General features: G+C 43.0%; 1 protein-coding gene across 1 annotated transcript in view; it reads right to left on the reverse strand.

Moving 5' to 3' along the window:
• LOC110081129 (uncharacterized) overlaps positions 1-18,677 on the reverse strand; it is a 30,041-nt gene that overhangs the window by 10,324 nt on the left and 1,040 nt on the right. Inside the window, exon 2 of the mRNA XM_072991323.2 lies at positions 2,423-2,552. Within this exon, the coding sequence (XP_072847424.2) occupies positions 2,423-2,492 (70 nt within the window). The 5' untranslated portion in view covers positions 2,493-2,552. The remainder of the gene's footprint in view (positions 1-2,422; positions 2,553-18,677) is intronic.

The raw sequence follows: 18,677 nt of genomic DNA on the forward strand, positions 1-18,677 counted from the left end.
CTGATGAAATATGCAATCCCCCTACCTGCATTCTTAAATGGTGGAGCAGGACCATGTGAAACTCACTCCCCCCCCCATGCTTCATCCGAGTACATTGGCTAGCCCTTAGGGAGAACATTTGGGCTGAAGTCTCCTTTATCTAGGGAAGAGGCTGGCACAAATGGCACTGAGTAAAGCTTCCTGTTTGAACAGGCATGGTGTAGCATTCGACACTACTTATGCATGAGAGACAGATCTGGACCTGCCTTTCTATGCTGCAGGATTAGCTAATTAGTGGTGGGGCTGGCATCACCATTAAGCAGGATTAGGGATCCTTTCCAGGAAGCAGATGCGGAAGGAAGCAATCGTGGCAATATCTCAGCAGTTCCTCTTGAGCTCTGTTGAAGGATAGGGGTGTGTATGCCACCTGGCCCATTCTAGCCCCCCTAAATGGTCCTACTGCTCATGTAGTAGTGGAATTTTATAGCTCAGAGCCAATGAGGACATGAAATTCAGATGTCAGTCCAGTGGGCTTCTAGGCCCGGAACACAGAAGATCAGGGGCAACTTGTGAATAAGGCAGGGGAAATTTGCTACAAAATTTCAGGGGGAAGTACCCGCCTGCCCTAGTTCTAATACTCCTTCAGTTGAAAAAAAAAATCACAATTTCTTTGACCCATCAGGCATGAAAATGTCTCAGACTGGCCTGATCCATAATGAATCTTGTCCCATATTCAGGCCAGCTTGCTCTCAGTTTGGAGAGCTAATTAACCATGTTTGCTTGTTGCATTTTTTTTGTTTTAAACAACAGATTTATCGCGGCACACACCCTTGTGGACTTCATCATGTGTGCAAAAATGGCTGAGGGTAATGTGCTGAAGGGGTTTCTCTATGCCACAGAAATGTTCATTGTAATGCATCTGTTCATTTTTATAAAGTGCCACAAAATACCTTTTGCTCTTTTTGTGCACTTGAGAGTTACCTGCAAACTGGGATTCCTGCCTGAACCCAAAGGTTTTCCCTCCTCCAGGAAGGGCCAGAAGAAACCCTTTCACTACCAAAAGAAGGATTCGTACAACCATGATTTGTCTGAGCTGATATCAAGATGACTACATGGCACTTTTCAAAGAAACATTAAAATTACTATGTGGTGCTGAAGGAGAACTTTGTGGATAGCCTAGATTTCCAGAAAGGCGAAGAGGTGGGTCCTAGATCAAATCAAGCCTGAACTATCTCTGGAGGCAAAAGGGTTGAAACTGAGGCTGTCCTACTTTTGGCACATCATTAGAATGCAGGATTATCAGGAAAAGACAATAATGTTGGGAAAGGTGGGTAGCAGCAGGAGAAGAGGAAGACCCAATGTGAGATGAGCTGACTCCCCAAAAGAAGCCACAGACTTGAGTCTGCTGAGGACAGGACATTTTGGAGGTTGCTTGTTCATAGGGTGTCCATGAGTCGGAAGCAATTTAATAGCACATAACAACAATAGCAAACCATCACAGTGGCAAAGATGATGGAGAATAGGTCTCCGTCTCTTAAGAGTTTACAACCCAAATTCCAATAGTTCTGGAAGGAACGCAGAAGGTGCTGGTGACATCGGATCTGAATGAAATGAGATGAGTCTGATATGTGTGAAAATACTGTGAGCATTTCAGGAAGTCAGAGTTGGAATGACGAGAATAAGAGGTCTTATTTTTTTGTCAGCATAAGCTTTCCTGGACTACAGCCCACTGCATCAGATGCATTGAGGAGTGTGTGTGTTTGAAACTCAGCAAACTGTTGTCAAATTAGGGAAATGGAATTGAGCATTCTTTCTCTTCAAATATATTTCGACTCTTTTTTTAAAAAAAAAAACTGCACCCAACAGGGTAAGAAAAGTGGGATTTTGTCACCTTGCTGGGTGCTAGTGTGCAATTAGGAAGCAATGGCAGTAGTGGAGGTGAAAGTGGCAAAATTTAGAGCAGCAGGCGGTTATATATTGAGGTGATCCAGGTAGGTACATATATCTTGGAGAAGAGGTGGTGGGGAGGTAGGTTGTCGACTCCAAAAACTAGTATGCAGCTGAGCCAGGCACTGTTTTTCATGCCCTAGGGGACATCACTAAGAGAGGACAGGGTCATGTAAGCCTGTAGTGGCAGAAGCAGTAGCCATAAAAAGCAGGGAGACATGCACTGATTTTCCTTTTCAGACAAGATTTTTTCCAGAATCTGGTACTATCACAGCACAAAGCAGCACAGATCTGGGGTAGGAGGAGCGGTCAACGGGTCTGACTTTAATCACTGTGCCCCACTGTCCATTGGCTCCCAAGGAGAGATGAAGATGTTAGAACCCCTGAGAAATTTGAAGCTCCCCTCTTTCACATGTGCTCCTCCCTGCTTTTCGGTGCTATTGGTTTGGCCACTACAGGGGAAAAAAATAAAATAAAAAGGATTTCATAGACTCACCTTCCAAGATGTAGACCTTGAATCCACTGCTGATCCCTGTGGTGTAGTGAAAATCAGCCAAGGCCATCATTGCTGGGGTGGGTGGCGGTGGCTATGGAGGCCACACAGAATAGTTCCTGATATTGTTTGGCTGGAGAGGGGGAAAAATTCCAGTGGAATTTAGGGTATGAAGGGAATGCCCAGAATCAAAAACTGTTTGAGTTCTTGTGTCCAAGACGTGGGCACTTGATGGTCTCTTCCAGATCTCCCACCACCACCACCACCACCAAAGGAATAATTTTTAATCCAGAGAAAGAAGGAGGCCCCAATTCTCTGGCCCCAGAGGCTTGATCTTTTATATGTTTCACCCTCCTCTGCTGTGAGCAGCTGCAGCATCCCTTCTTGAACCTTTGGATTGCAGCCCTGGGGAGGTGGAGTCATACCTGGCCAGTCTCGACAGGCCGAACACCCTCCTCCCCACTCCTTTTGAGCCCCCTCAAGGCAAGAGCCATATGTGTGCGCACACGCCGCTTGTGTCACACCCTTTTATGTATAGGGGAGGGAGAGGATACGGTACCCTCCCCAGCTCAAGAGACAGGTGTGGAGCAGATGGCAGAGGGAGAGATACTGGGGACTGGGAGGGACGGAAGGCGGTGTGGGCAATTTCAGGGAAGTGACGGGAATGCCTTTAGAGGTGCCATTAACATTATTCTCTGGAGAGCAAAAGAGCCAGTGGGGGGGGGGGAGGAAATCCAGAAGCAGCTTAAATCCGAGGAGACTTAGTTTGCTCACCTTAGCAAGGTCTCTTTTCAAACTATTTGCCTTTATCTTCATTCTGTCCCTCAAACAATGTATTACAATACACAAAGCAATTCATTACACAAATGTGAATCCAATTTATAGATATTTGGAAGTGGATTGGAATCGAGGAACATTCAGGCTGAAACAGAATTATTAGCCTTAAGGAATCCACAACACTTTTAATTTTGCTTTCTTTTTCTTCTTTTCTTTGTGGTGTTTCTGAAATAGGCTAACACCACTACCTGTATGTGCATTTATATGTATTGATCAATCAAATCTACAAGGCTGAAAGGAAGAAAAGATGAGTATCATTCCTGAGCAAATGAAATAACTGTGTCTAGGTGTACACTGAGCTACCCCATGAGAGAAATGATCATAGATGTATCTATTTTGTATATACATATATATATTTTTACTGTGCACTGAAGGAAGTGTAGCCCTCAAGATGTTTCTGAATTAAATGTCCCAATATCCCTCATAATCCCTGGCTTGGGCAGATGGGAACTGAAACCCAGTATGTTTGCAAAATAAAAGGGAAAAATACAAAAAAGCTCCACGAAACATAATAGCACAAACCATTGTAGACTAACCATTTTATTTCAGTGTGAGCCGTTGTGGATGAAAGTCCACTTCCTCAGGCAGAGTTTGAATGATTTTGATCCACTACAGCTCGTACTTCCATCAAATGGTTAGTCTTTAATATTCTACAGTATTTTTCTTTTCTTTTGCCAACATGCTGCAACAGCCTAACACAGCTACTTCTTCAGAAACTGAAATCCAACGTGTGCTTGAAAGACTGTGAAGGACGGCTTGCAGACGAAGGACGAGATGTGAAGAATGGCAGATAAAAATCTAAAATGGCTCTGAGTCTGCTTTCTCATGAGGAATGAGATACCATACTTAAAATGGGACAGAAGAAATTACATAATGAGCAAATATCAAAAAGATGGGGTGTTATTTCTTTGGGAGACAAGAGGTGGATGTGAGATGCAAGTTGTGGGTGTGAGACTGTAGGAGGTAATAGAAGTTGTCTATGTTCTTGTAAGAATCTTAAACGGAACACCTGTTTGGGGAAGCCTGAGTGTGGAAAAACATCAGTTGATGAATTTTATTTTATTTACTGCTTACATTTGTACTCTTCCATTGCTACAGTGAGCTCAAGGCAGCATCCTTGGCCCTGCTCCTCCTATTTTAATTTTACAACAGACCTGTGAGGTGGGTCAGACTGAGAGAAAGCATTCGGCCCTAGGTCATCCAGTGAGCTTTTTGGCTTGAGAGGGACTAGAACCTTAAGAAGCGGTCAACAACTACCTCACACTGGCTCTGAAATGTAGTATTCTGTTTCAGAGCATTCAAAGTACAGTATTTTGAATATCCTCTTGCTGTGCTTTTAACCAGGAGCCTGATCAGACAGGAGGTTATTATTCTTGTTTGCTGCCAGAGGATTGAAGCTGAGGTGGAAAATCTTACTAGCCTAAGACTAGTGTGTAGGGGGAGATGGCCTCCATAGATTTTTTTTTTTACCCTTGAGCTCCACCCGGTGTAGCCAGTGGTAAAGAACTGTGGGACTTACAGGTCAAAACATCTGGAGGGCCAAAGGTTCCCTTTCTGACCTGGGGCCTCCTGCTCCATAGCACAGTCCCTCTTTATGCTGGTTCTTAAAGAAACATCTGTAGCTAGTGAACTGTTGGGGAGATAGGTTTAACATATAGCCCCCATTACCCTTAGCACCCCCCCTTGCTGCCTCAGAAGGCCACTGATTTTGCCCTGGCCTTGAGGCCTTCTGGTTTGAATGGTGAAGCCAGGCAGCTGTGATGGAAAGCTCTCTGGCACCTCAGAGGTTAAAGGGAGCAGGCTGGGGCCCCACACCCAGCCCTGGCGTGAGGGAAGCCACGAGCCAACTGACTGGGGGCGCGTGTCAGGGCTGGCTTCCCCCACACCCTGAGAAGCAGTCGGGCTGCATTCCACCGCCCTTCCCTACCCCAACTGCCGGAGGGAAGGAAGATCCCTGAAGGATGGCAGGCAGGCAGGCTCAGCACGGAGGAGCAGAGCCTGTCTCACCCACCCACTGCCAGGCACGCCCAGTCCTGCCTCAAAGGCAGATGTTTTGCAGGAAAGGAGCAAGAGTTTTCTAATGGGCGAGTAAGCCCGCCGAGGTGTCTCAAAGTCTGGGCATCTGAACGGGCCAGGAAGAGAGAATGGAACATGGCACGTTAAGACACAGGAAGGGGGACGTTTGGGAGACAGGATTCTTGGACTTGCCCAGGTTTGCCTCAAAGGCAATAATGCACAGATTTGTTTTCCATCGAGATTCATTCCAAATCCCCAATCATTTCCTCTCCTTTGGTAAAGGGACAAAGACTCCCAGACTGGTTTTATGTAGCTGGACACACAAATTACCGATGAGTCCTCACCCATACCCACCAGTTATGCACACTTTCTCATTTTATTAACCAATTTAGATTTTTAAAAATTATTATCATTATTCTGTTCTTTCCTGGGCCTTTAACAGTTTGTATGATTGAAAGATCTTGCAAGTAGTAAAGCCTACTAAGGATGTACAAATCTCTCAGTCTCAGGATGTGGTTGCATGTCAAAATACTCCTGGGTCTGTGTTAGGTTTAGCAATCTTGGAATTGATTTAAAAATATCTGTTTGCACAATGTACAGCTAAATGCATACATTTCTTTTGGCCAGGAAGTGTCAGTTTTTGGTTTGGAAATTTAGTTTTTTAAAGCATCCACTAAATTTTAATTTGATTACAGATGTACAGTAATTTAATTTTAATCATTTTTGCATGTGTTGGAGTACATTGGATCTGTGGGATTTATCAAGTATTGAATTGGATGTTAGGATGACAGATTTCCAGGTGACGGGGTAACACAGTTTGATTTGCTTTATTGTTTTTTATCTGTAACACTGATCTAGCACTATCTCAGTTTGAAAACCAAAACAAATAAAACAACTATTAAAATATGACGAAGAACCCAGAAAAATAACTTTAACCTCTTCTGGACTGCCTCTTCTTTCTTGCTTCTTTCAGGGAAGTTAATTGGCCTGGGCTTCTGGCTGAGGAAGGTGGGAGAACAAATGTGCTGGTGGAAAGATAACCTTACAGTCTGTTATATATTTTTTAATCTGTAACACTGATCTAGCGCTATCCCACTTTGAATTTTGTTTTTTTTAAATAAACAAATATTTAAAATCACACCACAGCAGAAGAACATGGCTTTTGTTCCTGCCACCCACATCATCTCAACATGGGGACTGAGTCAGTGGCATTGGCGGTGGCGAACAGTTGTGAGAAGCCAGTGTGAGGATGGGTGAGCACAGGGAAAAAACTCCACAGCAGTTCCAAGATGATGTGCCAGCAACCAGAGTGTTTCCCTATATGCAATACAGGGTTTCATTTTAGATTTTTGGTGCAGACATTTCACTCTGGGAATACATGGCCTCAGAAGGGTGAAACACACAGGAAGTTAGAATCCCCATGGTGCCAATTTTAACTGATTTTTAAAAGCCTGTCTCCCCCAATTCAACTGATATATCACACATCTTACACCCATATTAAAAACTGTCCCAAAAGGATGCACACACCGACCTGAAAACCACATGAGTACAATGTGACTTTAAAGTGATTTCAAACATCCTGAACCAGCTGCCAATTTATTTCTATAGTGTAAATGTGCCCTCAGTTTCCTTATATTTCTCTGGATCCTATCTGCATTTTTTTCCACCTGTCCTTGTTTTATATCAGGTTTCTTTTCTCCCCAACCCATGTTGAATTTTGGCAACACTTCTGCACCTCCCTTGAATTAATTACAGATTACCACTTGCACACATTTTGAACATACTTTCAATTTATTTATTCATGCCATCATTTTCTAAAGCATGCTTATTCATATATTTTTAACTTATATATATTCCAGTCTTTGTAATTTTTTAAAATATGTACAGCTTTACACTAGCTTTATTTGTATTGCAACAAACATGGGTAGCCTTGGGGCATGGTGTGTGTCTCCTTACAAGAAATTCACATTTGTTGAATCAAATTAAAATTCCTTGCCTTCTCTGAGGGACTGATGGAATGATGCTCCTTTCTCTATACGCCCCATACTGTAAATGTGTGAAGGGGATGATATTATGTCTGCCTTTTCCATCCAATGCCAGGAAAACGCTGCAAGGGGTGTAACATCCAGGCACAGCTTTGATGCTTAAGATTCAAACAGGTATTTTGCATAGATGATTTGAGGAGAAAATTTATAATTAGTTTAATGAGCCGGTCCTAGATGTGCTGGATTTAATGCACACAGGCTGCATCTGAGCATCATAGCCCACTCCCCTTGGAGACCTTAAAGATGGATCAGGAACCAAGGTATCCCCTGCCTGCTTCGCGTGCTGTGGGTTAGATCTAGAAAGTTATAATTTGACCAATCCAAATGTTATCTTTGTAATGTGAAATGTTTCACCACTTTGTACCTCAAGGTATTGTTGATGTGCACAAGGGGAGGTCAACCTGTTTTGTTTTGGTTTTTTTCCCTTGTCCTGGACTGTGTCAACAACATTGTTGCAGCTATAGAAAATTCTCTCAACCAGACAGTATTTCTACATACATACTAAGTATTTAATCTGGATCAGTCACACTTTGTTTACCCTGTTTTTAAAAGGCAGCTATATAAAGTCCATTATTCTGCATGACCTCCATGGGTTTTCCATCTTGTCTCAGAAAGTAAGAAAAACTCGAGTGTTGTCTGAAAGCATGCCTGTAGCAGTGCCTGTTGTCCCCTCACGTATTTTTGATCTTTTGAAAGAAAATGGACTTTCTCTTCCCCCTCCTTCTGAAGCCTCCTTCCTCTTAGGGGGGAAAAATTCCCTCTCTCCAAACACCGCCTGAGGGCAGGTGTATTTTGTACGCCAGCTGGTGCTGGGATGTGCCTCTGAAATACCTGCCGAGGAGGCGGCGGCCGTCTCTGTACGTCTAGGCCAGGAGTTCACGCTGGGCCTGTTGGGACCTGCTGGGAGAGGGGGCTCCGGGGCTCTGCGTTCGGGCCTGCCTTGGCTCTACCCAGGTGGAATTACATGTGGAAGCATGAAAAGCAAACAGCTACAGGGAAGTGTGGCTTGCTTCACCGTTGCTGAATCAGGAAATTATAACATCTTGACACACACCAGGGGCCACAGCAATAACCGCTGCAAGCCCTGACTTGCACACCCCTTGCTGAACGTCAGCGGGCTTTCAGTTTTAAAAGGCTTCCTCAAATAATCAGGTCAGCAAGGCCAGCCTTGCCATTTGGCAGAGCGAGGCAGCTGCCGGAGGCAACAAGTTTCAAGTGTCTTGAAGAGGAAGCCAAGAGCGAAGTTGCCTACTTTGTTATTATTGTACGTTTATTGCCAGGAATGGGGAGAGGTGCTTGTGGGATTTTCTGCCTCGTGTGCCAAAATAAGCTGGCTGGCACTGGGCAGTGGGCCCTTTGATTTACTTATCAAATGAGTCATTGGCTGCACTGCATCAGGCAGCAAAAGATGTTTGCGCTGGGGCTGTAATGCAGACAGACGACTACCCCTCCTAGGCAGGCAAGGAGGGAGTGATTGAAAGAAGGAGAAAGAGGAGGAGAGCAAGAATGAATGAGAGAAGGAGGCAGACAGCTTCATCCTTTGGCGTGCAATCCTTAGCAAAGGAGCCCCAGGCAAATGTTTCACTTGATAGAATGATTCCCCATCCTGATTTTAAATCTCCACGAGTGGCAGAAGTTCAATAGGAGATGTTTTAACCATCACTGTAACTAGCATGCTGGGAAAAACATATGTGCTTCTACACATGTTGTTAAAGGCACACAATAACACCAGGAATAACCTGAGTAGAGATTTAGATCTCTTTCTTGCTCTATAACAACAGCATATAGTTCAGGCTGAGCCAATGTTTGGCCATTTATATCTGGCAAATCCCTGACTTGATTTTTTCCCTTTGAGGGTGATGTTTGTATCTGTGCACATCCGTGTGTGTGTGTGTTTGTGTGTATACATGCATGTATGCAGGTGCTGTGGCATTCTACTAATTTTCTCCCTCCTTGAAATGCAAAATGCCTCATGGTTCTAGTGCATATACATACAAATATGTGCGTAATAATAACCACAATGGGAAGTATGCTAATACCTTTCTGATGTAATATTATGGAATACCTGTTTTTTTCTTCTTGCATTTAGACAGACATCTAAAATAGACTTTCTCCAGCAGGATCTTTGTAGTTAGCCATTTCCTGTTTCTTGAAATATTTCATTCCATTGCTGACAATTTCCAGGGTATGTTAATGGAGTTTAATTTGTGATTTTAGTGGTCAAAGTCAATTTGTTGCTATATTTTTTAGATATTACAAAAGCCCATTTGTATTTTGAACTAGAAAGGTGGTTAATGAAATAATGCATTGGATAAACAAATAAAGAAATCTTTCCAATGACCCGTATTTTACCATTAGCACTGAACATAGTAAAGTTGCCAGATATGTTTAAGATACATATATTTGCAGAACTATAAAGGGATTCCCCGTGACTTTAAGCAGTCTACTGTGCAGCCCTAATTAGAACAAACTCTCACTAATGACAATCTTAGGTATGGGTGCATGCTACTGGATTATATATGAAAAATGCTTAAGGATGCTATGCTACTCGCATATCTGCAGAAGTAAGCCCAGTTGAATTAAATGGGCCTTACCTCTGAATAGTCGTGTATAAGCTGAAAATCTGGTAGTAGAACTTATGCCATGTAAGGCTGATCATGTCATCAGCTACAGCACTCTTTAAGAAATTTAAAACCTGTAATTTACTTTCAAAGGTCGCAGATATCTCATTGGATTCCTTTCATCATGAGGAATATGTGGAATGGGTGAGATATTTTTAATTTCTGAAAAACCACAGTTTTTGTGAATATCATCAGGCTTTCATGAAATAGCATTGCACTGTTTGTTCATTTTTGCTATTGGAAAAAAGAAGCATAAAATTTGCTTAGTGATGAATAGCATACCCGACTTTGGAGGTCAGTGGTGAGCAAGCTTTCACACAAGTCAATGTGAGATATTCTTTATTTGGCTGTGGAACCAGATGTTGGGAGTTCAATTCCCCACGGTACCTCCTGTGAGTAGAACAAGGTTTTGTGACCTTGGGCAGGCTGCCTTGGGCAGGGCACCTCCAAGGGAAAGAAATTGTAACCCCCTTCTGAGAAACTAGAAAACTCTGAAAAGGATTGCCATAAGCCAGAATTGACCTGAGCTACAAAAAAATGGCAATACTGTATTGGGAACAACGTACATACTGAGCTGGTATTTAACAGATACTTAGGTTTTTGGTTAAAACTTGTATTTATAACACAAGTCAATGTTTTTATAATTTTGATTGACTGTGCCTGGTATTTTTGAATGATGATGATGATGATTGAGATAGGGAGCTTGTGTCCCTGCATATATTGTTGCAGTGGTACTCCTGCCATCCCTCACTGTTGGCTCCACTAGCTAGGGCTGATGGGAGTTGCAGTCCAGTAACTCGTGGAAGGGCGTGAGTTGCCCAGCCTAGATATATTTTTATACTTTGCTTTCCGAACTTTTCACCATTGTCACTTGAAAACATGAACCTAGTGGCACAGTGCCTTCAGCTAGATGTTGCATAGGAGGGCCACAGGGAATATTATTAGGACTTAGCTTAGGGAAGTTTAAAAAATACCCAGAAGCAACTCTGGACTTGCCTTGGAGGGCAATACTTAGAATGGAATCCTGTTATACTCTAGAATAGGTAGCTGATAGGCTGGATGTGGGTTGCAGTGACATTTCTTCTAGTCCATGGCCTTCTGTCATTGGATCCATCTCCTCATGATATTTAGGCTTAGAGGAATTTTTCCCCCTTATTTTCAACTTAATTGCAACACAAGGTTGTGGGGGCTCCTAATATTTTGGATGGGTCACAACTGGGGAGACCACAATGTTTAGAGGAGGAGGCTGGAAACTGCTTTGAGAAATGCCAAAACATCAAACATGGCGACACAGCAAGTCAAGCTGCTCCCTCTTCTTCCCCGTCTTCCCCCCCCCCCCGTTAGGGCCGAAACACGAGTGTACACGGCAGACTTTTAGGAAACTTCTCCATTTTTCTGTATCTCTGGGATAGCAACAGCTTCACCTGTTTGAGTTTTGCCTGCCTCATGGCTGTTGAAAACATAAGACCTGTGAGGGAAAAGGTGGGAACCCTAAGAGCAGAGGAATGATCTGTGAGTGGTCAAAGAGCACATACCTATTTGGGGTACCCATATTTGGTTTTCTGAGGGACTGGCAGGGGTGGTAGTGGTGAAACTGGGTGAAACATCCAAGGGCATATGTAGATGGCCTTGCCCTGGGCTTACTGACATAAAATTAGGGAAGCAGTGACACCTAGTGGTGGTCACTGCCCAAATTAAGCCCCTGTTGCAACAGGGATGAGGGGGGAAATCACCTCCCACTTTCTCCTGCCTGCCTCCTTATATTCTGAACTAACCAGACAGCTCTTTTTAGCTGCAGTCCTTTGTCCCTTCCCTTCATCTACACTCAGCTCTCTTCCTTTCTTCCTTCTGGGAAAGGCCAGGATTGGCCTAGGCGACAGAATGGGATTTCTGGGGTTCTTTCCGACTGGTTGTCATGGTGATTATGAAGCCAAAAAAAAATCCTGTCCCCTTTCCATCGCTACTGCTGCAGTCCTCACTGTTTGCTTATCTGTTCAACATCTTCTAATGTCCCCTTAGGAGAAAACATGAAAGAAATTGTGGGAAAACCAGGGGTCCAGAAGAAAGACCCAGAGAGCACCCATGAACACCCATGTGTAATGCACTGTCGAGCATAAGTGTGTGTTTCTAAATGGCAGACATATTTAGCTATGATTTGTTAACGTTATATCCCACTTTTCTCTGTAGGATGCCCAAGGTAGCTAACAATAAGAGACAATACAAAGCGTAACAAATCCTGATGATAGACACTATCATAACAAGTCATATACAACAACTGTCTCTCACACATCGTCAGCGGGCTGGCCTACTGAAGTGCTGGTATGTCCGTCTGGTACTAGGGTCATGTATATAACCCATACAGAACATCAACATAGACTTTTATGCATATCCAAAGGTGTACAGGGGTTTGTTCCTTGACTTTTGAACTCCCTCCCACAAGAGGCCAGACTGGCCCCATCTTTGATGTCCTTCTGTGAGCAGGTGAAGACCTTTCTCTTCAGGCAGGCTTTCTTTTCAGTGACTGGCTGCCTGAGTGGGGTTTTTGGATGGATCGTTGTGCCTTACAGCTTTGAATGTGTTTTGGATGTTGTGTTTGTATACTGTGTTGTAGTGCGGTATTTGGCCCGTTTTAATATTTGTAAATTTACTATTTTTAGCTTTAAATATTGTTGTTTAATGATGGAAGCCACCTTGGGCCCTTTTTTAGGAGAAAGGTGTGGTAAAAATAAATGAATAAATGAATAAATGAATAAATGAATAAATGGATAAATAGATAGTTAGATAGATAGATAGATAGATAGATAGATAGATAGATAGATAGATAGATAGATAGATAGATAGATAGATAGATAGATAGATAGATAGATAGATAGATAGATAGATAGATAGATAGATAGATAGATAGATATTTACAAACTGGATGGTACATACACATAGTAGTCATAGATGGATCCCCTGCTGCCACCCTCATCCCCACAAAAGCAACATGATTGTTACTGAGACTGAAACAGCACAATGGTGTGTAATTAAAATACAGACACACAACCAGCCAAGTATATTATTAACACTTAAAGAACCCCTGGCAGGTCTGGAAGTGAGACGTGCAATTACAGCACTTAGCAAGGAAGGAAGAGACAATGCAAGAACATAAGACTATTCCCACTGGGCCTGTGGGCGATGCCACTGAATTTACTGTCAACATTCCCTTTATTTTAGATGCAAACCCACAGCAGGTTCAGACACTTCATGACCTGACCTTTTCACACTCTGCACTTTTTGGGGGGGGGGGAAGAGTAGGGGGGAGAAAGCATGCTCTGTGTCAAGATCATTGATTGCAAACAATATCACAGTGGAAGCTTGTTCTTCCTAAATGAGTAACGTACATCTCACTCCGTTACTCTTCACCCCAATTTTGCACATGTTTGATCCAGACAGGTTCAGGTAGCCAGTTCAGGGATGAGCCAGCCTTCCATCCTTCCTAGGTCAGTGAACCGAGTACCCAGCTCACTGGGGGCAAGTTGTATAATTATGTAATAAATCACCCAGAGAGTGCTCTAGAAATGTGGAGCAGTATATAAATCAAACAACAAAAACGTAACAGGTTAAGGAGGACATGCTCCTGACACTTGAGAAACTCTTGACAACAAAAGGCCAGCCTTTCCCTCCTCTCCTCTTTGCCAGTTGTTTTCCAGCAACAAATTGTGGCTGGGGTAGAACTGGGGCATTCACTCCAAAATATTGAGATGATATCTTTGGTGGGTACTGGACTGTCTCTGTCTACTTCTTTCTGTCTGCCATTCCCTTTTTGTTCTATGACTTCTTCCATCCCCTTTTCTCTCTTCCTCCTTTCTTTTTCTTAATCTTATCCTGGCGTCACTGCCTTTTCATCCCCCCTTCTATTATGTTGTTTCCTCTCTTTTTCACTTTTTTGCCGCTTTTTCCCACTCCCTTTTCACTCGTAGTTTCACCATAGCCTTCTCTCTTTCTCTCCCCCTCCCTTCCAACATCCCTCCTCCTTTTGCTTCCACTTTCCTTCTTCCTGCCTATCCAGAAGGCTGCTGGGAAAAAGGACAGATTGCTCTTGGCAGAGGTCAAAATCTTCCCTTTAAGTAGGCTTTCAAAATTTGGCAGAAGGACTCATGAGAGCAAGCTGAGGGGAGCAGGTTGCTCGCCTCTGCTCTACTTGCTGCTCATTCAGTGGCAAAAAGCAGAAGATGTAATGCTTACCGTGAATTATTTTGGCATGGAGTGTTCGTCACATAAAAGGCTTATGTTTGATGTCTCTAAGCTTAAACCAATTTCAGCAAATTCTGAAAATGAGATATGAGTCATCAAGACAAGATACATATGCATGCATGATCTTATGTCGGCATCTATCACCACCATTGCTGTAATCTTTAACCATTTTTCCCCAAAAAAATATTTCCCAAAAGATCCAGATATAAATCCTGGACATTTTTATATATGCTAGAGCACTAGTTCCCAACCTTCACCCCCCCCTTACATTCTTGGATGGCAACTCCCAGAAGTCTTCACCACCACTAACTGTGCTGGCAGGAGTGTCTGGGCACCGCTTGCTCTAGATCCTATTGTAATTTCAAACAGGGATCAAACTACTTAACTCTCCCCTTCTACTCCCTGCAAAGACTGGTAATCTGGAAAACTTGGACCCCATCTGAACTTGCAGGGTCTACTGATTTTGATTTGGTTCACTGCATTAACTAAAAACAAAATTATATTGATGAGGTTTTTATGGAGGAAAGTTCCTTCCTTCCTTCCTTCCTTCCTTCCTTCCTTCCTTCCTTCCTTCCTTCCTTCCTTCCTTCCTTCCTTCCTTCCTTCCTTCCTTCCTTCCTTCCTTCCTTCCTTCCTTCCTTCCTTCCTTCCTTGCCTGCCTGCCTGCCTGCCTGCCTGCCTGCCTGCCTGCCTGCCTGCCTGCCTGCCTGCCTGCCTGCCTGCCTGCCTGCCTCCCTTCCCTCCCTCCCTCCCTCCCTCCCTGTTTGTGGAAGGTGTCAAAGATAATTCTTACCAAGATGACCTGTTAAGAAGGAGAGTAAAAAGTGTACAAAAGACACAGGTGCCTTTAGCACCATGGACAGTTCACCTGTTATCAGAAGTACTGACACTGGGGGGACCAATGCTCTGTTATGTTATTTATCTATTTCCTCGCTGTACTTTTATTCTGTTTTTTTCTTCTTCAGTGAGCTCAAGGAGACACACATGCTTTTCCTCCCTATGTTTATCCTCACAACAATCTCGTTAGCTGGGTTAGCAGATTGCTTCTAAGTGTGTCAGATGGCTTGGTCAAAACTGGACAATTAGCTTTACTAAAAACATACCAGACACAGGGGTGGTGGTGGTAGTATTGTCTGCATTTCTTAACTTCCTTTCAGAGATAACTCTGAAGACATTCATGATGAGTACCCATCATGAGTAAAATGAGTACCCAGCTTGCTGGGGGGGGGGGCAATGTGTAGCCTGTATAATTAAAATTGTAAACCGCCCGGAGAGTGCTTGTAGCGCTATGGGGCGGTATATAAGTCCAATAAATAAATAAAAAATAAAATAAAAAAATGAGTTCTAGCACTTCAAATTTATCAGTACACTGCTCTTGGACAACATGTTCAGTTGTTGTGTGGCACTCTGAGGTAGTTTTACCCCCTCCCCTTTTACTTCCTCCCCTTCAAGACAATGTAGAGGTGAACACAAAGGAATACATCACATTCCCAGTATTTATCTTCTGGGCACACTGTAAAGATAATAATGAAAGCTGGGATAATTTGAGGCGAACAATCAAAGGTTCTATCTTACAAGATTGATGTAAGAAACTTTTCAGAGGAGTAGTGTTAACTATCAGTCTTTTGGTTATACTTTTGGCCTACTAATCCAATGATAAGCCCAATTAGAGTAGATCCATTAAAATACTGGGACCTACATTAGTAGTGGCTAACAAGACCCATTCATTTCAAGTCAATTTACACAGAGACTAATATTGGATCCAGCTCTTGGGTTTAGAGAGCCTCAACAGCTGCCAGCCAGAACCAGGTGCAAAATAATGGCTCAAGGAAAAAATGAACCCTCAAAATTAAGGAACAGGGTGCCTCCGTATACATACATGTTCAGCCTTGGCACCTGATTTCAGCATCCGGATTAAACTCATAGTTCCTTCAAGCAAAAATAAAGAAAAAATAAAAAATCTGCAGCTAGCTTTCACTCATGCTATCTTAACTTCAGCAGCCTGCTGTATTTTAAATAATCTTTTAATGGCTACTGTTGCCAAACAAACAGCAGACAGAAATTCTTGAAAATCTGTGAATTCATTCACCCACAGATCTATCACTCGATCCCCACATCCTTTCTGTCTAGCACTGCTTTAAGCCACAGTACATAAATGTTAAGGAATACAGGTATGGTAAATTCAAATGCTGTTCCTGCTTATATATCAGTGAACTACCCTGTTAAAAGACAACAAGTGACTTCAAGGATTAAAAAATAAAAAATTTCAGCATAAGCGAAGAGTTGTTATTGTTGTTTAGTCGTTAAGTTGTGTCCGACTCTTCGTGACCCCATGGACCAGAGCACACCACTGCCTGTCTTCCACTGCCTCCCGGAGTTGGGTCAAATTCATTGAAAACACTGTCCAACCATCTCGTCCTCTGTCGTCCCCTTCTCCTCTTGCCTTCACACTTTCCCAACATCAGGGTCTTTTCCAGGGAATCTTCTCTTCTCATGAGATGGCCAAAGTATTAGAGCCTCAGCTTCAGGATCTGTCCTTCCAGTGAGCACTCAGGGTTGATTTCCTTCAAAATGCATAGGTTTGTTCTCTTTGCAGTCCAGGGGACTCTCAAGAGTCTCCTTCAGGACCACAATTCAAAAGCATCAATTCTTTGGCAGTCAGCCTTCGTTATGGTCCAGCTCTCACTTCCATACATCTAGGTTTGTCATCACTTTCCTCCCAAGAAGCAGGCATCTTTTGATTTCATGGCTGCTGTTCCCATCTGCAGTGATCATGGAGACCAAGCAAATAAAATCTGTCACTGTCTCCATATCTTCCCCTTCTGTTTCCTAGGAGGTGATGGGACCAGTAGCCATGATCTTAGTTTTTTTTTGATGTTGAGGGTCAGACCATTGTTGGCACTCTCCTCTTTCACCCTCATTAAGAGGTTCTTTAATTCCTCCTCACTTTCTGCCATCAGAGTGGTATCATCTGCATATCGGAGGCTGTTGATATTTCTTATTTGTTCCGGCAATCTTAATTCCAGTTTGAGATTCCTTCAGTCCAGACTTTCACATGAGAGATTCTGCATATAAGTTAAATAAGCAGGGAGAAAATATACAGCCTTGCCGTACTCCTTTCCCAATTTTGAACCAATCAGTTGTTCCATATCCAGTTCTAACTGTTGCTTCCTGTCCCACATATAGATTTCTCAGGAGGTAGATAAGGTGGTCAGGCAGTCCCATTTCATTAAGAACTTGCCATAGTTAGCTGTGGGCCACACAGTCAAAGGCTTTTGAGTAGCCAAGAAGCAGAAGTAGATGTTTTTTCTGGAACTGGCTTTCTCCATAATCCAGTGCATGTTAGCAATTAGGTCTCTAGTTCCTCTGTCCCTTCGAAATCCAGCTTGTACTTATGGGAGAAGAGTTAAGTTAATGCATTTCTGAATTCATCTATGCAGCCAAAAGCATGAAAATGTTAAGGTGTCTACCTTAACCTCTATGCCACGGGCACAATAAACATTTCCCCAACTTTTGCAAATGATGCTTGCTTACTGTTTAGCTTCCAATGTGCTCATACTTTCTCTTTGCGTATATTTATAGGGAAGAGTCAGTGATGAATTCAATTTCCTCCTCTGCTGCACTGTTCTTGTATCGGTTATGACCAAACAGCTCTGTGCATTCATTTTTCCAAACCAGGTGCATGTTTGCCTGCTTATTTAATATCTATATTTTTAACCTTATCTCCCTTAAGACTGAGATGTGGAGGAAAAAAGGTGTGTCATCAGGTAAGCTATACACCCTTTTTGCTATTGTGGAAAATCACTGCTAACAGCAGCTCCAATTTGCGCATTCCTAGGATAAAACAGACACCTACACTGTCTTCATCTTGAGTCCACACATGTAAGACAAGAGTGGGTGATTTTTGGCTCTCTAGTTGTTGTCAAAGTGCAACTTCTAGCAACCCAAACCAGCATAGCTGGTGAAGAAGGATGATAGGAGCTATAGTCCAGCAATATCTGTAGGACCACAAGTTGCTCATCTCTGGTTGAAGAGAAGACACAATTTGCCTGCTTCTGATTCTGATCTGCAAGGCACCTTAATACATTGATTGTGCTACAAAAATGAATAAATAAGAAATGATGCACACTGCCACATGTCGTTCCGCCTCCATACTTCTGTTTGCAGTCTTTGCACCTGTGGTTGTGCACCTTCTACCACTGTTTCTAGAGTTCCCCACATAAAATATAATGCATGAAACAGATCTAACCTCAAACCATGGGCACTCAGTCCCCTGGCTCTCTGAAGGCCCAGACTGGGAGAAATCAAGGTAAAGCTTATGTGACAGGCTTTGTGAATGTCTTTTCCCCAACCCACCTTGGTGGTATCCTGCCTGTCATTTTGAGATGCAATGCTAAATACTACAGTGCACTTGGACCAGTGTTTCCCATGAAACAGCTTTTGGCTTCATGACATCACTGACACTGGCACCATGACGTCAACATCAGCATTACAGGCAGTGGC

This window comes from Pogona vitticeps, chromosome 2, assembly GCF_051106095.1.
Source record: "Pogona vitticeps strain Pit_001003342236 chromosome 2, PviZW2.1, whole genome shotgun sequence".
In the NCBI taxonomy this organism is placed as follows: Eukaryota; Metazoa; Chordata; class Lepidosauria; order Squamata; family Agamidae; genus Pogona; species Pogona vitticeps.